This window comes from Acipenser ruthenus, chromosome 18, assembly GCF_902713425.1.
Source record: "Acipenser ruthenus chromosome 18, fAciRut3.2 maternal haplotype, whole genome shotgun sequence".
Lineage (NCBI taxonomy): Eukaryota > Metazoa > Chordata > Actinopteri > Acipenseriformes > Acipenseridae > Acipenser > Acipenser ruthenus.
This window is the reverse complement of record NC_081206.1, coordinates 16013355-16037875: the sequence shown is the minus strand read 5'-3', so window position 1 is coordinate 16037875 and position 24521 is coordinate 16013355. Positions and strand designations below refer to the sequence as shown.

The following is a 24521-nucleotide window of genomic DNA, read 5'->3' as shown; positions in this document are numbered from 1 at the left end:
TGGCGTGTTGCTGAGACGTGTCCTGGCAGGTCTTTCTCTTCGGCAGTTGTAACCCTCTAGACCTATCTCAGATAAACAAGTGGGGGAGGGGGGTGCTGTGTAGGAAACACGGTTTCGTAAAAAATGAACTTAGGTGAAGCAAGTTGTCACATGCAAGTATTTCAACTTATCGGTAATATGCTTGGTAATCAGAAAAATATTGGTCAGTGTGAAATGCATGTTATCCGTTGAATGAACCTCATTTAATCAGGATGGGAGGTTTCTTGCTGCAGTGCAAAATGTGCACCGTGTCGTAAGAAAGGTCTCCTGTGTTCTTTCGTTACATTCTCACTTCACACAACAATCGTGTTTAAAAGTCCCCAACATCATCCAGTTCTCAAGACCTTTTACTACCTGCCTCCTGTCACCACCACACTGTAGATTCATTCCCTACCTGTTAAACAGGTGTTAGGATCCTGCCTTAAACGGATACTTCCTGCCTTTATTTTCACAATATTATGTCTCTCTGTTGCTGCTTCTGCCTAGATCCTTATTTTCCATGCTTACTAACAAGTGAGTTGTTTTTAAAAATAAGCGTACCTGTATTTTCTGCTCACTCTGCAGCTGTATCAGCTGTGTTAGTAAATGGAAAATCTCACAGACATCACAGCAGCACTCACTGAGTGATCATTTTTTCAAACCCCCTGAGAAATGTAGCTTTTTCAGAAGCAAATGGAATAGTTAGCAAGCATGGTAAAGAGAGGCATAGAGAACACATTCAACAGGATATTAAACAGGTGAGAAATTTAAGATAACTGTAGATGGTATATGGTATTGTCACAAAGACGGCCGGAGTGGGTGGCGTCAGACCAGAAACAGGAACACAATAAACAGAGAGATGTGGTTTGGTATAAGCTGGGCGCGTGATCGCGCTCAGCATTTAATAAACAGAAAATAAAAGGTTTGAAACACAAAAACACTGGACACGGCACTTGACGCCAAAATAAACAGACAGACAAAACGACTAAACACTTAACAAACGGTGCACGGAGACAAACAAACACGGTGAGTACAAAACACTTATAATTATTCTTAGCACTTATTTTAACTCCTTTCTCTCTCACCCGTTCTCCTCTTCCGAACACCCAACCCTGACTGAGTGCTACGTGTCTCTATATATACTGTTGTGCTGGGATTCAATTACTAATTAATTATTCACTTGAATCCCAGCACGTGAATTAATTCTGTGCAACCCCGTGCTCACATATTACATTTTAAATGCACGTGCGTGATGTGCAATCCCGTGCCTAAATACAAATATACACTTTTTAAATACACGTGAAACACAGACCCGTTTATATCCCGTGTACCAATCTATACACCAACATTAACACACGCAACATACAACACATAACACAAATGCACACAGGGGGCGGGGCGCTTTGCCACATATACCCCCCCCCTTGTGCGCAGCAACACATGGCCTCAATGGCCACCTCCCCCCTTAAAAATCCAGCAATCCAGGACAAAGTCTCGGGCTGGGAAGGGAGGCTTCAGTGGGCCCATGGCTGGCCATGCTGTCAGCACCCCTGCCGGTAGTGGCACGGCTGACAGCCTGTTGGTCCCGTCCTGCAGCGAAAAAGCTGCGGGGGCAGGTGGTCCCCCGACCTCCCCCCTTCTTCGTAGCCGGCAGCTCCCTCCTGTGGGGCTCCGGCCACAAGAACTCCTGCAGCGAAACTGCTGCTGGGGAAAGTGGTCTCCAGACCTCGTCCCCCTTCTTTGTAGCCGGTAGCTCCCTTTGGTGGGGCTCCGACCACAGTACTGCCGGCAGCGAAGAAGCTGCAGTGGGAGCAGGTCTCCGGACCTCCCCCACGATCTCCGGCAGCGAAACTGCTGCAGTGGGAGCAGGTCTCCCGGACCTCCCCCACGATCTCCGGCAGCGAAACTGCTGCAGTGGGAGCAGGTCTCCGGACCTCCCCCACGATCTCCGGCAGCGAAACTGCTGCAGTGGGAGCAGGTCTCCTGACCTCCCCCACTTTCTTCGTGGCCGACAACTCCCCTTGGTGGGGTTCCGGCCACAGTACTTCCTGCTGCGATGCGGAGCAACTAGCAGCCCCAAGCAATGCGGCACGGCTGGCAGCCCCAGGCGAGGGTGAAGCGTGGCAGGGGAGTCAGGACCAGCCGGGATGCGGGTGTGTTGGCCCTCTTCTCGGCCTCTGCGACCAGGCGATTCTTACCCATGCTTCCCTCAGCAGCCTATGCAAGGGCTGCGGAGGGCCGCCAGCTTCACGCCCTGGTCTTTCTGGTGAAGGGAGAGGCAGCTCCTGCTTCTCTCCCCCTGATGGTGATGGAGGCAGAGGCAGCTCCCGCTCCTCTCCTCGTGATGGTGGGGGAAAGTGATACCAGCAGGCATTCATCCTCTGCTGGTGGGGGGAAGTGATACCAGCAGGCATTCATCCTCTGCTGGTGGGGGGAAAGTGATACCAGCAGGCATTCACCCTCTGCTGGTCGACAGGGACCCAGCAGGCATTCACCCTCTGCTGGTGGACATGGCGGAGGCAGCGGCAGCTCCTGCTGCTCTGCTCCTGCCGATGGAGGTGGCGGAGGCAGAGGCAGCTCCTGCTGCTCTGCTCCTGCCGGTGGAGGTGGCGGAGGCAGAGACAGCTCCGGCTGCTCTGCTCCTGCCGGTGAAGGTGGGGAGCAGCGTGTAGTCTCCTGGCGACGGAGGTGGGAGCAGCATGTCGTCTCCCCCTTTTTCAGGGGACTGGTGCTGCTCTGCCTCTCTTGCAGGGGGGGACTGGTGCGGCTCTGCCTCGGAAGGGGAAACCAGCAGGCATTCTTCCTCTGCTGGTGGAGGTGGGACCAGCAGGCATTCTCCCTCTGCTGGCAGCTTGGTTCCTAGGGTTATGGAAGCCCCGACTTTCCTCTCTTTGGGCTGTGGACGCACCGACTCCTCCCTTTTGGGCTGTGGACGCACCGACTCCTCCCTTTTGGGCTGTGGACGCACCGACTCCTCCCTTTTGGGCTGTGGACGCACCGACTCCCCCTCTTGGGCTGTGGACGTTCGGGCTCCCCCCACTCAGTCGTAGGACGTTCGGGCTCCTCCCACTCAGGCGTAGGACGTTCGGGCTCCTCCCACTCAGGCGTAGGACGTTCGGGCTCCTCCCACTCAGGCGTAGGACGCTCGGGCTCCTCCCACTCAGGCGTAGGACGCTCGGGCTCCTCCCACTCGGGCGTAGGACGCTCAGGCTCCTCCCACTTGGGCCTGTGGATGCTCAGGCTCCTCCCACTTGGGCTGTGGACGCTCAGGCTCCTCCCACTTGGGCTGTGGACGCTCAGGCTCCTCCCACTTGGGCTGTGGACGCTCAGGCTCCTCCCACTTGGGCTGTGGACGCTCAGGCTCCTCCCACTTGGGCTGTGGACGCTCAGGGCTCCTCCCACTTGGGCTGTGGACGCTCAGGCTCCTCCTCATAACTGCGGAAGGGACAGTTTGGCGAACAGATGATCCTGGTCGCAGAGGAGGCACCCCGGCGTTGGCTTGTTAGATCGCCGTGGATGTCTGGCCCTTAGGCGGCACTCCTCCTCCCTGTCCTTCACCTCTTTATCCTCCTTCCATCCCATTTTATTTATTTATATATATATTTTTTTTGTAATCCAACATTTTTTTTTTTTTCAAAAAAATGCGGTTCCTGCTCTGGCCTGAGTCCTGGAGGCGCTGTCGATCCCACGCAGGACACCACGTGTCACAAAGACGGCCGGAGTGGGTGGCGTCAGACCAGAAACAGGAACACAATAAACAGAGAGATGTGGTTTGGTATAAGCTGGGCGCGTGATCGCGCTCAGCATTTAATAAACAGAAAATAAAAGGTTTGAAACACAAAAACACTGGACACGGCACTTGACGCCAAAATAAACAGACAGACAAAACGACTAAACACTTAACAAACGGTGCACGGAGACAAACAAACACGGTGAGTACAAAACACTTATAATTATTCTTAGCACTTATTTTAACTCCTTTCTCTCTCACCCGTTCTCCTCTTCCGAACACCCAACCCTGACTGAGTGCTACGTGTCTCTATATATACTGTTGTGCTGGGATTCAATTACTAATTAATTATTCACTTGAATCCCAGCACGTGAATTAATTCTGTGCAACCCCGTGCTCACATATTACATTTTAAATGCACGTGCGTGATGTGCAATCCCGTGCCTAAATACAAATATACACTTTTTAAATACACGTGAAACACAGACCCGTTTATATCCCGTGTACCAATCTATACACCAACATTAACACACGCAACATACAACACATAACACAAATGCACACAGGGGCGGGGCGCTTTGCCACAGGTATGCATTAAAGAAAGACCATCAGGATGGGGTCAGGATACATGGGCATCCCCTGATCCAAAGTGAAAATAAGGCCTGAGAAAGTTCTGTTATGTGTGTACAGTAACAATGGTGCAAGTTTGACCACTGGGGCTGACAGCTCCGAGAGTCATTCAGCCTCTGTGTTCTCCTCGTGGGCAGCCTCTGTGTTCTCAAGGCAGCCTCTGTGTTCTCCTCAGGGCAGCCTCTATGTACAGCAACACCTGCCCTCTCTACAGTAACAATCTCTCTCCTCTCCTCTCCCCTCTCCCCTCTCCCCTCTCCCTTCTCCCCTCTCTCCTGTCTCCTCTCCCCTCTCCCCTCTCTCATCTCTCCTATCCCCTCTCTCCTCTCTCCTGTCTCCTCTCACCTCTCCTCTCTCTCCCCTCTCCCCTCTCTCCTCTCTCCTTTCCTCTCTCCTCTCTCTTCTCTCCTCTCTTCTCTCCTCTCTCCTGTCTCCTATCTCCTCTCTCCTCTCCTCTCTCCTCCCCTCTGTCCCTGCAGGTAATCCGGTGTCTGCAGTGGTGACCTGTAATCTCTTTGTCATCCCAGCGTTGAGGAAGATGCAGGGGATCTTGGACCCCCGGCCCACTATTATCAAAGCCAGGGTAGGTGTATGCACTTCACTCCAACCAGTATTGGGACTGGGGCACCCTGATGGAAATCTGATCATTTCCACTGAGCAAAACATGTGAAAATCAGTATGCAGGTCTCAGTTTGGTTCAGTTAAAACAAACTCTAAAGGAATGAGTTACCGGATGTGTGGAGCATTCATGGTTTGAAACGGACTGAACCGTAATCAGTTAGACTGCTAAAAAAATCCAAGTGTGAAAACTAAAGGCAGCACAATATGTCCATACATTTTCATTAAAGGTACTCAATAATGTGTTTGAAATATTTAATCTATGATCGCTATATTACACGGGGTTAGCAGAGAAGTCGGCTTTGTGTGTGATGCACCTCCCTTGTGAGGCAGGCCAGTGAACGCAGTCTGCTCTGTCCCTGTACATGACCAGGGCAGTGCTGAGAACTGATTGCTCCTTTTGTTGCTGCCTCTTCCCCTGCAGTTATCATGTGACGTCAAACTAGACCCTCGCCCTGAATACCACCGCTGCATACTCACCTGGCATCATCAAGAACCACTGCCTTGGGCACAGAGTACAGGTGGGCACTGAGACGCGTATACTGTATATCGCCCTAAGCAGGGGGAAAACTTGCCCTGCACCCAACTACCTTTGAGATGTGTTACTAACGTGATCAGTGCTGTGTCAGCAAACTGTGCCAGGCTTCTGCTAAATGTATGTACAATGTGTCATGTATCCAGAGAACCTCTTATTGTAGTGAATCTCAGTCTGGACATGTATGAGCACAAGCAGTTGAGAGTGTTAGACTCTAAGGGAGTCTGACTGTCCGTATGTCACACATACATGTGTATTTCTTTTTTCATGTACACACAGTGGGTATTGTGTAGGTCATGGTGATCTTCATGGTACGGATAGCTAATTTACAGCCGTGGCGGGGGATGTTATCACTGCTGTTACAGGAGTAACACACCAGGAACAGGTCTCGTCTGAGTCAGCAGGGCTTTAATGAGATCCAGCAATCGTGTGGGAAGCAGTTTACTTGAACCAGAGCTCAGGGCAGATTTCTGGGGCACCTGATCATCTCAACATTGTAGTTCTACACCAGAGCAGGTCACATGGTTTTTAATGTATCGGAAAACATGTATCGATTTAATAAGATCTATATTCTTATCTGGAATATATTTGGAATGTAGAAATAATTTCAGATGTTTTTTTCAGATATATTTATATTTTACCCTACATGATAAATATACCTGTCTTGTTTTTTTTTTAAAGACAGGGGCGGCATAAAAACACACAAACATTAGCTTTATCATCCCCTGCAGGGGGTGCATCCCCAGTGTCACACCAATTGGGATAAAACTTGGTGAGGACATTCTTCAGTGGAAGTTATTAGGAGAGCACAGGGTGAGCAGGAATCTGTCTTGGGTCCTCCTGGTTGGTAAGTGGGTTGCAGTGGTGAGGCAACATAAGATTACGCAGAAAAAACAGAGGCAAAAAAAAGTGTCAGAATCCGGGGAAAAAATAAGCAGCCTACCTTTGTACATGTACAGACTGTGAATGTAATTCACGTAGATTTAATTTTTCATGACACTGATAGCTCTGATTTTGTGTCTACAGCAGCAGCAGGGGATGCCCTGTATTTAGCTAACATACATACATCCTGGAATGTGATGCTTTAGACAGCCCCATCAATGTGTACCCCTCAATGACGCCTCACCACTACAAACACACATATCCCAGCCCAGGAGAACCGAAGCAAAATCTCTTCACCCCACTAACCTAAGGGGCACAGCTAAAGTAAACTGTTTTGTGGATGTTGCAATGCTACCCTGGAACAAAGAGTAAAGCCTGACTAGTCTGACCAGTAGGGGTCACTGTGGCACAGCCAGGCAAACTAACCCCAGCGGATAGTCCCTCCCTTACCTGCAGCAGTGCACAGGCCAGTGCAGCACTTTAGGGGGCTGCTGCCAACGGCATCGACTCACCCCGTCCAGGATTGGAATCACGTTGCTCTCCACCTTGCAGTGCCTTTAATATGGGGACACTGGGTGAGGACAGCTTTGAAACCTAAAGACCTGTCCCTTTGTTCCAGGGAACCAGGTGAGCAGTCGTCTGATGAGCATGCGCAGCGCGAACGGACTGCTGATGCTACCTCCAAAGACAGAGCAGTATGTGGAGCTTCACAAGGGGGAGGTGGTGGACGTCATGGTGATAGGCCGACTATGATGTCACCGGCAGGAGGGGGAGTGGCTACGGTGCATGTCCACATATCATTGACTGTATCCTGTAATATGCAACGGCACAGCTAGTTTTTATTGATTTGGATAAAGTTGATCAGTATAGTCGACATCTTGAAGACAAAAATAAAATAAACAACGGGGGGGGGGGACTATTTCAAAGAGAGTTAAAAAAAATATATAATAACTTTTAAGAAAAATCTTTTAAGAAAATAAATACATTATAAAATAAAATAAATTTATTCTGTAATATATTAAGGCAACTTTTTTCTCTTTCATAGCAATTGCTTTGTGTGTTCAATGCTAGGTCTGATAGCGGTAGCTTTTAATAGAAGCTGTAGGTGCCTGCGAACTTGTGTTTTTTTTCTCATCTTTAAAAAAAGAAAAAAGAAAAAAAAAAACCTGCAGATACTTAGGCTGTCTGCTTCCTTTATGCTAGCTTAGATGACATGGCTAATTCCCTTATTAGTATGCTTCATAATTGCTTCACAAAGAGCTTTGCTTGTTCTTTATCTTGTAACTTGTGTTCATGTGCACAGTGCCAAAAGACAAGAGGCTGCAGCGTGCGACCCTGGTGGCACCAAACCAGCTGCCATGTTTGGGAAGCATCCCAGCAGCCACCTGGCTCCGCGCTGCGCAGTGACCTGATTGGCTGACAACACTGGAACATCCTTTTATTTGAATAAAGAAACAACTTGCTTCCTTAAGTGCTGACAGCCTTTTTAACCAATTAATCAAAAACAAACAAAAAAAGAAAAAAATACAATGTACAGAAATAACAAAAAAAGAAATAATAAAATAAAGCGTGATCTTGTACAGAGAATAGTGAACCAGCATCCATGTTAACAAGCAATGAGAGATTCAACAAATTCTGTACTATAACGTTTTCTGTTATGATATTGAAACAAAAAAAAATTACAAATAAAAAAATCCTTGATCATTATGTAAAACTTTCCGTTGTCAGCCTTCATTTCTAGATGGTGGTGTTTGGATAATAAAGAGAAAGATCTGGGTGTGTTCTTGAAGCTCACGATGATGATGAGCCTTCGTGCGAAGGTGTGCTCATTCGGTTCTGTTTGCTTACTCTCTCAGATGCTTGCTTCAGTCACAGACACAGGAGACAACAGGGTGTGGTTGCTGCAAGGTCTTTATTGCTGCCTCATGTATCTGCAAACAGCAAGCCCAGAAAGAATCCATAGAAACCAAAACGGAATTGAAAGCAATGCTACAGCACTTTCTCATTGCATGCATAAGGCTGCTTTTCTTGCATTCATTTACTCTTTTTCAACATGTCAGTCAAAACGCTGCCATACAGTACAACTGCATATTCTTTAGATGTTTTCTACACAGTAAAAATGACGTATTTGCTAGATAATAGTATTTAACATGAAATAATCGCAGAGCAAATAAGTAAACCACTGTATTTGCAAACAGCCCGGAATGGGTTGTTCCATTGCAGACAGGACCTATTTAAGCTAATATTGTCCAGCAATATTGCAGTTTTCCACTGATTTTATAGGGTTACCCCCCTATAAGAGTCAGTGGTAGGAACCGTTCTTTTTTTCTTAAAGCAAAGCTGCATAGAGCTGCAAGACCCGATAGGCCAGGCTTTACAGTCCACGGTTAAATGTATTGCCTGGTAGATTTTTCTTAGGACAGGTACCCAACATCAGATTGGGCTGCAGTTTGTGCTCAATACAACCTTGATCGGACCTGGCACAGGCTCTCAAATTCAGTCATTAATATTTCAGGTATGTATACACAATATCCCTGAGCAATCTAATTTGAAAAATAAGTGGCAAACGGCAGAAATTGTATTGTGGCGTGCTACACTATACATTCACAGTGCCTGAAACTCAGGTACATCATAGTCATCCAGTTGTATGTTCTTGTTTTCCATTGATACAATACTAGGGGTCTCAGAATGTACAGTTATTAGAGAATGGAAATGCATTGATCAGCAATGAAGCCTCTGTGATGGATATCATGCAGGCTGCTTCATCGCTGCCGGGGTGGCTGTGATGAAAGATTGATACACGATGTGATTATAGGGGCTGTTTGGAGACCCTGCTGTGCAGTATAGGGGTCAGACACACACTGCAGGTTGGTAATCCTTTTGTCCTTGTTAAATTCAAGCACAGAAATGTGTAGGGGTGAGTTATAGTCCTCTCAACAGCATCATTACTTGATACATTTCCATTACTCAAAGAAAATCATTAATATATTACTTGGCAGCAGTAGCAATAATGGCATTGCTGTGGCATGTTCCGCAGAAAGAATAGGATTCCCTCGTTCAAATAATGTATTAACTCAAGAGTTTCATTATTACTTTGTAACCACAGCTATGCCATTATCCCTTAATAAATACCCAGGTACTTATAACAATAGGTGGTAACTCTAAATGCACAGTTGCCAAGGTGAACGCACCAACAAAACGTGATTTGAAAATAATAGGAGTAGATTTGAAATGCTCCATTTAAATGCATTGTGAGACTGCTTAAAATTGGAACCCAAACGATTCCAAAACGAGTGAGGCTGACTCTGCAAGGTGACGCAGTTTAATTCCCCAGTATAGACCCTGAAGTGGTTAAATCCAACCACATCATCGTCGACTCAATTGAAACACAATGTCCACGTGTAACCTGGAAGCACTGATGCAAACCTCACCATTGTTTCATTTAGGATAGTTCTCTCTGTCGCCTTGTTCTTGTTCAGGGATGGTTCTGCTACTGCAGACAGAGGGAGAGCAGTATAATAGCAGGATTTCAAATCAGTAGTCCTCAATCAGATTTGAGGACCAGAAATAGAGATGAAAATAAGACTCTTATTCCATAGCAGTTTCACTCATTCCAGGTTTTAATACAAGCTTGAGTAGTATAGGTAACTAACTCAGTACTGTCTTAAGTAAAACCAGGAATGGATAGAACTACTATGCTATGGGAGTCTTCTTCCCATCCCTGAGTAAGAGAAATAATGAAGACTGCAGGGCAACACCAATGTGCTCTTCTCAGCTCTGTATGTCTTCATCTGTAAAGAGTACTTACTGTAGTACTGTATTTGTTAAATATTTTTACCCACTTAGAATCTCTTAGTAACCTTACAGGTTCCTCTAATGTCAAGAAATGTTCACATTGTAACCTTTTGGGGGTGCCCCATGACATCAGTGTGGGCAAACCTCTCCAACCCCCCCCCCCCCCCCCCCTCCTTTGGATTTCCTTCTTAGCCATTCAAGTCATATTTTATGAAAAAAATACACTGTAAGACCAGTTCAGAAGCAGCATTATTAAAAAATTGACAAATATTAGAAGTGCCTGCATATTCCTCACTTCATTCCAACTATAGTACATGAATTCCACCTATTCCTTCATTATTTTAAGACATTTAAAAAGGTCAATAACCTTTCAAGTTTAATAAGCAAACATGCTGCAAAGTCCACGATATGCATTAATCATCAAGTAATGAGAAATATGGTGTGTATGCATATGGAGCTAGCTTTGTTTACCAGGGCCCAACATTCCAGAACGGTGGTCTGTATCTTATCCAAACCCTCACTAATCTAACTCCCACGCCAGAGCCCCATGATACAATACAACCCCCGCCCTCTCCTCTCAGCACACAAATAGAACACCCTCCCCAGACCTCCCATCAGTGTCAGCAACTTCCTCTTCAGGGTTCCAGGAGTCACATCCTAGTGAAAGCACCAGTACAGGGGTTCATAAATATTCCCCGTCATCACTGCTTGGTAGGTCTGTCAGCTTTGAGGAACACTCACCGTGCTTCATGAATGATACAGGACAGGATGTGTGCTGGAGAGGCTTCAGGTCCTTAACAGTTTTATAAGTTTTCAAGGGGTCGATTTGATCATCCTATGCCCTGTGTGTATTTCACAGCACTGAGGCATCCCCCTGGATTGCATCAACAATCCAGGGTGATTCCCAAATGGTGTACAGTAAAAGACTCTAAAAGAAAACTCCAGCTGCTGAGGTATAGGTTGAAAAAATCAATCAATTCAAGTAGACGCACATTTTGGCTAGTGCTTTCATCAGTGTGATGAAATGTAATTTCATGTTTGTGTTTTGAGCAGTCTAATATTACAAGCTTTATAAAAGTTTACAACAGTAAAAGCACAGCAAAGTGTAACGAAGCACAGTGAAATCGCAGTAAAGCCCAGAGAGGTATGGTAAAGTATATTACGAAACATGGCAAACTGTACACCATAGTAAATGCAGAATATAACTGCACATTTACCATGGTACACTTTTATAAGGGAATATGTGTGAATTGCAGAGTTTTGTAGTATATGTTTCTGGAAGGGAAAGGGGACAGGGTGAGTGCCTGGAGAGTAGACAGGCAGGCATCAGTCCAGGAGAGCTGCAGTCAGTTGTGAGTAATGCATTTAGTGTCTGAAACGCTCTCATCAATTGTTTAATGATCTCTGATTGGTTTGCAGGCAAGGGAAGCCCTGGAAGGTGGATGGCAGGTAGTGTACTGTTGAGTGCAGGCAGGCTGTCTGCCTGGGTTCAGAGTGACCAGCAGAACAAGGCAGGCATTCAATGTCTACAGCTTCAATATAAGAGTATTCGGAAAGGACTATCTGTTATGTGTAGTGTGCACTTAATAAATGGGCTGTCCATCACTAAAACAATTCCTTTGTTATACAAATACCTTCCCTGACATGCGCTCTGTAAAATATGGGGGGGGGGGGGGCTTATGAACAAAAATAAAGCATTCCTGGGAGCTTACTGTATAGGGAATGGCAACTGATGGAGTTTCATCTCATTTTTCAAAGCGTGTTTTACACTCTTCTGAAACAGTGCTTAAAAAAGTATATCTTAATGTTAATAGGGGCCAGTATGTCGAAGTGTGTGGTCTGTATCATTACACCAATGTGGCAGTGAAACATTGTTTTATACTGGACAACATCAGTCATGGAACTCCATGAGAAACCCATAAAATACAGCTATGTGCCAAAACCTCAACGGCTCTGTGGAAACCAACCTTTTGAGTCGTTCAGCTTTTGGCACACAGCTGTATGTGATGGTTTTCTCATGGAGCTCCATGACTGATGTTGTCCAGTTAAGATATACTTTTGAGTCATTCAGTTTTTGGCACACAGCTGTATGCGATGATTTTCTCATGGAGCTCCATGACTGATGTTGTCCAGTTAAGATATACTTTTGAGTCATTCAGTTTTTGGCACACAGCTGTATGCGATGATTTTCTCATGGAGCTCCATGACTGATGTTGTCCAGTTAAGATATACTTTTCTAGTTCACTGGTGTGATTTTGTGAATTAACTCAGAGTGATTCTCTCAATACAACAATGAGTCAGTATAACACTAATACTTTATGAAACATCAAAATCAGCATGCAATACGGAAAAGGCACTTCATGCATAATTACCAAGTTCGGAGACAAAGAGTGTGCAGTCCTCATTCCTCTGGTCCAACAGATAAACTCTCTACACTACAAACCCAACCTGTGGTGACATCATTCTTTAACAATTCCTTCTTGTGTAACTGTTTTCCAGTATAACTTGGTACTGTCTTGGTCCTTCTAATAAACATACAATTAATCTTGTCATTTTTCTCCATTACAGCTGTGGTATCTCATTGGACCTTCTAATAGCAATTCATGCATTTGACACACGCACCCTGCTAATACGATATATCACTGCAAGAGACATCCTCCGTATAGCATACCCAAAGTAGCAATGTCCTGATCAGTAACCTCCACAAGCTTGCCTTTACATTGAGAACTTACACAATTCCAATGGAAGGGAAGCAAAACACATTTAACACATTTTTCTCTTAACAAAGATGAGCGCTAATCACTAAAACTTTTAGCATTCATATACAGTATTACTGCAAATATTAAGTCAGTGCCTCAACTGGTCTTTGAATGAGATTTTGGCAGAGCTGGGTTGTCTGGAAGTGCTACAGTTCCACCAGCTTGGCAACATTGTACAGCGATACTCACGATTAAACTTTACAAAGAGAATCATAGAATACAGTCATGTACCAGGTTTGAAGCCAATATATAAAAGTGTTAGTTCGTTATCATCTTAAAACCAAAAGGTCACGTGACCTCAATGTGGCAGCCATCTTAGGTCACAGGTCAAAGTGATTGGCGATGTTGGATTTTTCCCCGAGGAGTTTCCACAACACTGAAAATATGCAGGCAGAATCTCATATGGTTTACAATACAAGCAGTTGCACTTGAAATAGTGGCGAAGCTGGCAGATTGATAAGTACGTATAAACTCCCCTCACAGGCAAACAGACTTCTCTCCTGCCCCCTCTCGCTGTACAGCCAGTACTCCGGAGGAGTGCTCATGTACACTGCAGGGTTCAGGTGGGGAGGTTGCAGCAAGATGCATACTATATTAGCAGGTCATTTTGCAGAGGAATACAATTTTGCAATTTTAGCAATTAAGAATAAAACAATTTTGATGGAGATTGAAGGAAAACCTGTTCCTGCTTGTGATGAACACTCTTCGTTTGGCTCTCCCACGAATCCAGCTCACCATGTGAGTCACAGAGACACTTCCAAGCAACCTGACTCTACCTGTTTCTAGTGCCCCACAAATTACACTTAGCAGCTACAGCAATGCCTCCGCTGTTTTGAAGCATTACATTCCCCCGGGCTCTTTTGCATTGTGGTTGAGATGCTTGCCTGCGGTGAGCAGGGTCGCCCTTGTGTACAGTAAGTAGCTTTCACTTTTAATAAACAGCTGTGCACAAGAATGAGGCTGGTGCTTACTAATAACATACTGTAAAGACTGGCTGATCTAACTTGTGTCAACCACTGTAGAACTGAAGAGCAGCTCAGCACCATGTATTGCAAACATCATACAAAGGTAAGGGGATAGATAGTACAAGAAAACAACTTTCTCTAAAGTAGTTATAGCTAGGGGCAGAAGTCCACTCCCCTACCGCCAACCCCCTTATAAAACTGTTAAGCCTTGTGTCACTCCAGGGGCTGGTAACAGCCTATCCGTGATGAATCAAAAGCAGGAAGGACCTTTATGTTGAAGACAATATGGACTGCCCATATAAACTCTACTTTTAGATATGTAACTACAGTATTTTAAAGGCTATATGGCACTAAACCTTTTAATATACAACTGTCCTAAATTACTTTAGTAACTAATAACTCATATGAAAAACAACAGTACAGTATAAGTAGAAACTAAGTGATTTTTTTGTGATGTTGATGTTTATTATTAGTTTGCTGAAGGCAATATATTATTGACCGACATAAAATACATTATATGTTTATTTTATTACATTGTTGAATTCACCCAGAAAGAAAATGTTTTCAATGGCAACCTATTTGTAGGCTTTGAATCAAAGTCCAAACGAAAGCCAAAGCATTTACGTCCCAATATGCAAATGACAGATTTTCGGGAGAATACTGTATTTAAATACTGCATACAAAGAGAATATATTGTTTCAGGCAAATACACTACATACGTGTGCTTATTTGGCAGTTCATTAAAAGCACTGAATAGTTTTCAAAACCTGTTGTTTAGTGACTTTTATGAAATATAACTAAATAAATGTCTCATTTGCCGCCTGACCAGTACAATAACATTCCCTGCTTCACCTTTGTCCCGAGAATAAATCCATCTCAACGAACGAATTATGTAAAGTGGCCTGTGATTTGCCAATCTGCTGTTTTGTATCATTCCCGTAATTGTAGAGTTGGCCAATGAGGAGCGGCGTTTCATGGAGTCCGGCGCTGCGGAGTTGCTGGGTGAAGCGAAGGCTCCGCACAGTGCGTGCTGTCTTATTGTATCGTTGAGCGAGCTACGGAACACAATTTGTGCGAGTACAGATAGTATTTCTGGCTTTCTTTAGGGTTTAAGATGTAAAACTCCGATATTAAGTAACTTAAGGATCGAGGGATCGCAAATTGACTGAGAGTACTCAAGTAAGTGACGTTTTACGCTGTTTTTACCACTGTCTTGTCAACAGGTTTCACAGCGGAGCGGAGCGGGAGGTAGGAAAGGAAAGAAGGACTGGATTCTGTTGGAAGTTTGGATGAAGCTAGTATCTGCAGGCCTGCCTTGGGCGATGTGGTTGTATGGGTTTTATTGGAGTTCTCTCTCTTGTTATTAAATTATATTTGTTAAAATTCCAGATAACTTTTTCTAACTTGCATGATTTCCCGAGGGACGGTGTTGCAATCGCATTCTTCAGCTTCGCTTTTTTTATTTTTTTTTCACTCCTCCCAGTTCATTCAGTGATTCAACCTGTTCCTTGTGGTGAAGGAAATATTGGGTACAGGTGAAGGAGACGGTTTATTCAAGAACACAAGTTTTGAAAACGAGGGATTCCTCTTGGTGTAGTATAAACATATAATAGAAATAATAATAACTTACTCTGACTAAAACATGTATTGTTTCTTTATTGAGATGTGTGCCCCGTAGGTTTTGAAGTATCCAGAAAGTGCACAGGAGATGCTGCTGGTGACGTTACACGTCTTTTTTAAATTTAAATATGAATAGTATTATTTGTATTATTTTAACATGTAGGCTGAAGGTAGTTCTATTATTAAAGTTTGTTACAAATCTGGTGTTGCTACATTTATGCTTTTTTATTTTGTTTTTTGCATCATTTTGCAAATGTAGCTAACTTGAGTGTACTAGTCGTAGTATACTTTGGTAAAAATATGGTTTGCATAATACTGTGGAGCTACTTTATATCAGCTAAAGGATATAGGCCATGTTGCAGTTTTACGAGTTTTGATGTGTAAGTAATCCGGCAGGACTTGCCTATGGACATGTGGCTCTGATTATCTGGCTATACTTTGCAATGTCACTGTCTGTCACTTGATCTAGCGTTAATTTACCTCCATTCTGAAGAATTAGGGGGCACGATTCAAGTAATACTGTTAGGTCAACTTGTTCCTGTCCTGAATCATTGCAGATTTATATATACATTTTAAAATGTATTAAAACATGCATAATTAAAGATCGCTACTGTATTATCTATCATGCAATCAATGTGTGTTTTTGTCCTCTCTTTTTTATAATGTATGTAGTTTTGTCCTCCTGAGCCTATTGTTGTCGAGATTGATTGAATTCCTTTTTATTAGCAGAAGTTTATTTTGTCGTTGTTGGGTCACATCACATTTAACATTTCATGTGTCTATTTTTAGCTGAATGTAGATGTGTATCTCTCTTGTGCTGTGCATTGTGTTGGCCAGGGAACACACTTTTGAATTAGCAATATGACACTGTGCTGGAGCCTCACCAGTCAGACTACTGCATGCCATTGGCTATAAGAGGGTAAGCTTGAGACCTCAGGCCATGTAGCATCTTACTCTGATTTAATCTCATTTAACAAAGAACTCTAAATGAAGGTTAACCAGAGAGATTGACATGCAACAAGTAAGGCACTGTAGTCTTTAACCTGATTGAAAAAGAGGAAAAACAATACATGCATGTGTTTGTGCATCTTCATTTGACCACCTGAAGCAGCTGATTCAGTAAAACTGTTGGTTTTGTATTTGGGTGGATATCAAAGGACAATGCAATTTCTTCTTACAGTATGCGACTGATAGAATTAACCAATGATTCAGTTGTCTCGGTGTTACTTATTTAAACAGCAGTCTGCTTTTCAGGCCGAATGAACAGCTCCCCCACTAGATAAAGGGTTTATGATCTCAACAGTTTCCAATCTGCTGCCTCCACTTAAATCATTGCAATAGTGGGGTTGCATACCCTTCGTATTTCATAAGGAAATACACAAGATATTCACCTGCACGATTAGAAGTGTTCATTTTACAGCATCACCTCCATTTCTTAGACAAGAGAATATCCCGGTGCTATAAAATTTATACACTTTATTTCACTGTATTTTGTTAATCTATATAGTAATGTTACATGCGTCAATGAATTGTGAATGTAGGAAAACACCAGCAACATGAATCTAGAGAGAAAGAATGTCAGTATTTAGATTTACTGCTGTTAGATCATTGACCGCCATGTGACCTGCAGTGAATGGAGCAGGATGCAGCAGTTTATAACATTGTATCTGCATGCCCTAAAAAAAAAAAAAAAAGTGAAGAAGGAAAAAATTCTGAGCACAGAAACAGTATTATTATTATTATTATTATTATTTTCTTAGCAGACGCCCTTATCCAGGGCGACTTACAATCGTAAGCAAATACATTTCAAGTATCAAAGTACAAGTAATAATACAATGAAGAGCAAGATAAATAGTGACTTTGGTTTAAGCAAGTACAAGTGTGACAAAATACGATTCAATAATACAGCAGATAAGTGTCAGTGATAGTTACATCAGGATATGATTAAATACAAAATACTACAGATTAAACACTTGGCAGATTACAGTACTCTGAAGTACAGGATTAAATTCAGTAAAATAGGGGGCAGATAAGAGCAAGTAAAGCGCATTTAAGGAAGGGTGATAAGTGTCCCACGGAAAAACGGGAGTTCTACAGGTGCTGTTTGAAGAGGTGAGTCTTGAGGAGGCGCCGGATGTGGTCAGTAACTGGGCAATCCTGACATCTGTAGGAAGGTCATTCCACCACTGCGGGGCGAGGGTGGAGAAGGAGATGGCTCTGGAGGCAGGGGAGTGTAGAGGAGGTAGAGCCAGTCTTCTAGTGCTGGCGGAGCGGAGAGGTCGAGTGCAGGTGTAGGGAGAGATGAGGGTCTGGAGGTAGCTGGGTGCAGTCTGGTCAAGGCATCTGTAGGCTAGTACAAGAGTCTTGAACTGGATGCGAGCGGTGATCGGGAGCCAGGAGTAAGCGGAGTAGTGGAGTTGCGTGGGAGAAGCAAGGCAGAGAGAACCCCAGGCGGGCAGCGGAGTTCTGGATGAGCTGGAGCGGACGGGTGGCGGACGCAGGGAGGCCAGCCAGGAGGGAGTTGCAGTAGTCTAGGCGGGAGAGTACCAAGGCCTGGACCAGGAGCTGGGTGGCATAGTTGGTGAGGAAGGGTCGGATTCTTCGGATGTTGCTCAGGAAAAATCGGCAAGTGCGTGCCAGAGTGGAGATGTGCTGGGAATAAGAGGGTCCAGGGTGACTCCGAGGTTCTTAGCGGAGGAAGAGGGAGAAAGTGTGGTAGATTCCAGAGGAACAGAGATAGAGAGATCAGAGGAGGAGGAGGGAAAGAAAAGGAGGTCAGATTTAGAGAGGTTGAGTTTAAGGTGATGCGAGTGCATCCAGGAGGAAATAGCAGACAGACAGGTAGAGATACGGGAGGGGATGGTGGAGTCAGGTGGGGAAGAGGATAGTAGAATAGAGTGATCAACAGTGTCAAAGGCAGCAGAGAGGTCGAGGAGAATTAGGACAGAGGAGAGAGAGAGGCAGCTCAGGCAGACTTTAGTGAGTTGGTGACAGACAGGAGGGCGGTTTCAGTGGAGTGAGCAGAGCGGAAGCCAGATTGGAGAGGGTCGAGCAGAGAGTGGTTGGACAGGAAAGCAGAGAGCGGGCGGTGTACAGTCCGCTCGAGGGTTTTGGAGAGGAAGGGTAGGAGGGAGGGTTTTGGAGAGGACGGTAGCTCTGGAGGGAGGTGGGGTCGAGGGTAGGTTTTTTGAGGAGGGGAGTGATAGAGGCTTTTTTGAAGGCAGAGGGAAAGAGACCAGAAAGGAGAGAGGTGTTGAGAAGGGAGGAGATGAAGGGAAGTAGAGCAGGAGCAGCAGCTTGAAAGAGGTGAGTGGGGAGGGGGTCCAGGGCACACGTGGTGGGTTTGTGACTCTGGAGCAGGGAGGTGAGGTCAGAGTCTGAGAGGGGCGAGAAGGTGGAGAAGGAGGGTGAGTTAGTAGGGGATGCAGTGGGTGTAGGGGTTGGAGCAGGAGGGGGTGTGGGGGAGGGAGAGGTGTTAAAGAGTTTGCGGATATCTGAGATTTTAGAAGAGAAGAAGGAGGCAAAGTCATCAGGGGAGAGAGGAGGGAGGAGGAGGAGGAGGAGGAGGAGGTAGAGGTAGAGAATAGTTTACGTGGGTTGTTAGTGGAGGCTTGGATTACAGATTGGAAATAAGTATATTTAGCAGAGGAGAGGAGAGTGCGGTAAAGGTCTAGGGCAGCAAGGAGTTTGGTTCTCTTCCATTTCTTTTCAGCAGATCGCAGTGTGATTCTTGCTGAGTGGAGCGCAGAGGAGAGCCAGGGGAGGGGAGGGGTGAGCAGGTCGGGAGGTGAGGGGACAGGGGAGTCGAGTGAGGAGAAGAGGGTGGAGGTAGCAGAGTCTACGGAGAGTTGTGAGAAGGAGTCGATAGGAGGGAGGTGAGAGAGAGCAGTGGAGGTAAGGACAGAGGGGGAGAGAGAGCAGAGGTTACAGCGAGTGGTGACAGTGGGGGTAGGAGGAGAGGGGAGAGAGAGAAAGAGAGTAGTATGGAATAGAAGTATGGAAAGCGTATGGACTTTTTGGTGTTAGCACTTAAAATAAATCCTACTTTAAAAACAAAGTTTCAATCACTGTACACTTATCTAATGCTTCCTAATCTATGTGTGGCTGGCAACCTATGGCAGGGGTAGGGTTGGTGAGTGCTATGATTATCTTCAGGAATTCGACTGCGCTTACACCTGACACCCTTTATCGCTCTCCCCTAAATAGAAAGTAAACACTGGGCTTCACTCCTACATGCTGGCGAAGAGGGGTTTTTACAACCAGTTATGATGATCAGGTGACTTCCAACAGTAAGGACCAGAGTCTGCAGAAACTAGCTGCTATTAGGAAGAAAACTTTCTTGTTCTCGACATAATGTTTCTGTAAAATATCATCAGGATTAAACAAACATTGTTTTGATGCTCTTTAGTCTGTGTTTACTGTTGTGCATCCTTTTGTTACAGCAGAACTTGTAAATGACATTCATGACTCAGTAACAGGAGCTTGCTTATTTAGTTCAGTGAGACAGTGGCAATGCTTGACAGCTAGAAGTGCTTTATGGAATGTAAACTAACTGGACCACCAACAGGTTAAAAAAAAATAGTCCTCACACTGCAGAAACACAGGAATAAAATGTAATGTATAAAATTGTACATGATGGGACAACTTGTAACTCTGAACACCTGATTATTCATTCAGTACACCATGACGTGCTGCATCACATCACAGGTCAGATTAGGTTACCTTACTGTATTAGCAGTGAGGATTTTGATTACAGGAACTTAACAACCCAAATAAGAAAAGCTCAGGACAAACCAGGAGAGATGAGACTGTATTTGCCAGTCATTGGCAGCTTAAATGCACAAAGAACACTGAGTCTTTGTGAATCAGGAAGCAGAAATTGTTCAGTAAAAGAACTATATAGAGCAATGTACTTTAATCAGAATCTTTTAGCCTTGGTAACTGAGGTAGTGTAGTTCAAACAATAAATATTAATGCTGCAATTAACTGTAGATACCCAGAAAGGTTTGATAAGAAATAAATAAGTAAAACTAGAGGCACTGTAGCAGGATAGATTCAAGAATGCGAGCCAGAAAAAGCTGCAGTTTAAGTGTGAAGACAAATAAACAGCACAAGAGCCAAAATAAAGTCAAACACAAACCTTACAAAAACCAGGCTGCGCTACGCCTTCACTGGCTTTCCTTCCAAACCCCACTCTCAAACAGCATTTCTCCTTGCTTTTATACATGTGACCACTCCCCAGTTACCTAACTGGGGAATGGCCACACCTGTGATTGCTGGCAGAGACAGATTTAACCCCACCCCTGCCAACCCTACATTCCTACACACACACACTGTTTACAGCAGCAGTAAAATAAATGTTAAGTGTATATTTAAAGAAAGTTGTGTGTATCTGCACCTCATGAAAGGATAGTTAGGTCACACTGGCTGAGAAGTCATGCCACTTTTTTGTGACTAATACATTATAATGAAATCTTTATTATAGATGTTTTTTAAAAGCAGATGTGTTTTCTTTGTGTGAGATCACATTTACATCATGTGGCAGTTCTTTTAATTGCATGTTATTGCTAAGGTGTTGAACAGTGTTGTCTACCAGTTGACAGACCAAGAGCAATCTGACTCCTTTCACCAGGTCATACAGAGGATTCGTGACGATGAAATGCCTTTAGCCACACCTGGGTTGCATGCTGAGTGTGCACTGTACTGCTCACCTTTATAATGTACAGTGGTTAAGTTCACTACATCAGGGGATGTGGTAGCTGAGTATTATTAGGCTTGAACACTGTTAGGTGAAGAAATAAGAGATGATGCAACAAACTGTTTTATTATTTCAGTGAGTCAGTACAATAAATCGTTTTCCAAACCATGATCAAATGCTATGAATTATTTTGTATTTTCTGTAAGGCTTAGTAAGGGAAATGTTGAAATGCACGCTCTTATCCAGGTTTGTTACAAAAAAAGGTCAATTTAAAGCAGATTGTAAATCAAGTGGTTCAGAATTATAGAAGCAAGTCCAAGAGTTCCAAATTGCAGATTTAAGCCGAAGGGACACGACTCATGTTGCCAGAAAATGTAGAACGAAATCTGTTGGTTCCACAATGTTGAACCTTTGTGGAACACCTTTCTACTTCATTCTACAATAAACCCAGATATATTTATATTTAATGGAGACAAGCAAAGTGTATACTTGTTAACTATAACTTTTTTATATCAGTACATGTATGCAATGCCCACCTTGAGACGTTCCCTGAAGACACTGGCTTCACCACCATTTTTTCCCAGCCTTTATGTTGCTTCAACAAAATCAACTCTCCTTTGATAAAGTTGCTTACAACAAAGTTGCCAGAAACTTGTTGCCAATAAAAATCTCCCTTTCTACAGTTTTCTGGCAACATGTAGACGAGTGTCCCCTTGGCTTTAATGTAAAAATGATGCACAGAAGCAATATTGATTTGTGTTGTTTTTTCCTCTTGTGATTTCCAGCTGGATATTTGCCCTCAAACCAACAAGACCTGGAAGGTGTAATTAATCTAGACTACAGTGACAAGAAGCCATAATCAGTTACAGTACTGCTGACAGTGTGAAACTGGTGATACTGTAGTTGCTTTGGGGTATGTGGCATTTTTCATCTTTTGATGGTTGTAATAAAACTGAAGCGTAGTTCAAAATCACTGTGTCTAGTTCAGATACCCCCTTTTCCTCCTCCTACTCCCATTACTCAATTCTGTTCATTCTGCCTGTGTTACACGATTAGTTTAGTGGGCCGCCGCATAGTAATTCTATAAAAAAGGCACAGGCTGGATGTATTCATTTATGGTGTCAGCAGGGATTGCCGCCTCTTACTACCATGAAACACATGTTACTGGCTCCCTTTCTGTGCAAAACATGCTTGCATTTCTCAGGATATCCTTCCAATGCATATCTGTGGAATGAAAATGTAAACTGCTGGTAGCTAACTCCTTGTTTTGTAGCCAGGTCACATGGTCTATTGGTGGTAAACCATTGTAGTAAATTCAGCACAGGAAGTTATTAGGTACCAAGAAGCAAATAGTTAACATTTAATATATTTTCTTGCAGAACCTAATAGAAATGGCCATCCACACATTTGACCAGCTGTCTAGCTGTTGAGTACCAGGGCTGTTGTATGGGCTGGCTTGCCTAATGTTGATTGTGTTTCGCTGTAGACAGCTTGGAATACGACAGTCGTGTTGATGCCGTAACTGTCTTGATGGGAACAGAGCCAAAGCTGATGTGTGAGTTGGACAGTAGAGAAGAAGTGACAACTTAATTGGCATCTCAGATTTCAATCACTGTAAATAGTGTTGTGCAGGGTTGCCAAAATATTGACATTTTCCACAAAATACTGCATGGCATTTTTTCTCCAGACAAAGGAAATCCCTGTATTTAGTGCCAAATTACTTTTACCTATTTTTTTCTTCCCAATTTATAATGTACATTTACTCTCCTTCATTCCCCCACCACAGCTCAGGAGAACTGAAGGACAGTAGTGATCCCACAATCAAGGCAATTGCCTCTTTACATCCAGCATATTCAGCACGTAACGTGCTATATTTTTTAACACAGCCCTCTCTGTTAAAGATGAAAAGTCCGATGTGGTGCATTTATTTCTTGGTGAGGATCTGTGTTGTGCTTGAGCCCCTACAGGGCAGACAGGAGCCCTGTGCAGCTCTGTGACCTCCTCTGACGAGATGTGCTGGAGCTGGTTCCACGCTTCAAGGCTGCAGTATCTCACATCCATTATGAGTTTTATACTAAAATAAATGATTTTTGGGTGATCATTGACATAGTGTGCCATCCTGTTCTATATAGCATGCCTGCCTTGTTTCTCAGTACATTACAATAAAGCTGACCTGCCCTTATCAACAAGTGTCTTGATTTGGGGGATGGGCAGTGATGGAGAGACAAATAAACTGGCTTTGTTCTTGTGATTAACAACTGGTGGACAGATTTGAGCGTCCTGTAATCCAATGTCATCTGTTGATACATTTTGCCCCACAAAGAACTGACTAATTAAATTGAAAGATTTGTACAGTTACCCCCCCATCTAATCTATCCCAATTCAGTTAACCTGCTGTTTTATGATTGTTTTGATAATATAACCATTCCTTGTGCAGTTTTCAAAGAAGCAGGTGTTGTGATTTTGAAATAATGAATTTCTTTTTAAAAATAACTGGTACCATACTAAGCTAAATAAAGCTATCAGTTTGCATTCCTTTCTGTTGTACTGTAGTTTCACTGTATGTCACCACAGCATTCGTTGGGGTCAAAGCGCATCACTGGAAGTACAAGTAAAACTGACTACCTAAAAATAAAGATCCCTGTTTTTAAACTGTTGGGCAATCTACTACACAGGCCGGTTTGGTTTTGGTCAGTGTTTTATAGTGATATGGTTTATTTCTTTGTTTATTCAACTGGGTTGGCCATTTGATCTCATTCCTGTAGTTTACAGGGTTGTTATTTTAGTTAAAAAGCTAAAAGCTGGGTCAGGTTAACCCACCCTGTGGGACAGTGTTTTAGCTGCCACATGGGTGAGTTCCAACAAAAACATGACAGCGAGTGACTGGGACTAGAACCACATGTCAAACACCAGGATGCACAACACCTTGTCCATGGGAGTCGTTCTACTGTAGGTTTTATCAGAAAATAACTAATCAATTAAAACCTAGGCTGTGTACCGGTAGGTTTAACAATTGTTTCAGTTAAAGATGGTGGCTCTGTAATGTGTTTTAATGTATTTGTTACGCTTCCCTTACTATTGTATGGTGTTTGCAATCATTCTGAATGGTTGCTCCAACCCTGAGTTGGTATTTTTCTCGAAGTCTGCCTTTACCTGGCTGCTTGAACTCTCGAGAGTGCCCTAAGTGAACAGCCCTTCTCATTCCACTCAGATGATACCGCAATATGACCTTTTAACTCTGCTAGCCTGCCTCTCTCTCTAGAGCTGGCAC

The 24521-nt window shown here is 43.9% G+C and overlaps 2 protein-coding genes across 24 annotated transcripts in view; both read left to right on the top strand.

Annotated features, from left to right (window-relative positions):
• The window catches only part of LOC117421522 (gephyrin), a 206974-nt gene extending 198834 nt beyond the window's left edge, over positions 1–8140 (top strand). For 10 of the 19 annotated variants that reach the window (XM_034036114.3, XM_058991311.1, XM_058991314.1 and 7 more), the window contains 3 exons: positions 4858–4961; positions 5421–5517; positions 7033–8139. In XM_034036114.3, the coding sequence (XP_033892005.1) occupies positions 4858–4961; positions 5421–5517; positions 7033–7166 (335 nt within the window). In that variant the 3' untranslated portion in view covers positions 7167–8139. Of the gene's footprint in view, positions 1–4857; positions 4962–5420; positions 5518–7032 lie in introns of all 19 variants that reach the window. The other 9 variants (XM_058991305.1, XM_058991310.1, XM_034036033.3 and 6 more) reach the window with 1 other exon arrangement.
• Positions 8141–14871: 6731 nt separating this feature from the next.
• LOC117421064 (protein PALS1-like) overlaps positions 14872–24521 on the top strand; it is a 49359-nt gene continuing 39709 nt past the window's right edge. For 3 of the 5 annotated variants that reach the window (XM_058991300.1, XM_058991297.1, XM_058991299.1), the window contains exons 1-2: positions 14872–15111; positions 22036–22163. The gene's annotated coding sequence lies outside the window, so the exon portion shown is untranslated. The remainder of the gene's footprint in view (positions 15112–22035; positions 22164–24521) is intronic. The other 2 variants (XM_058991301.1, XM_058991298.1) reach the window with 1 other exon arrangement.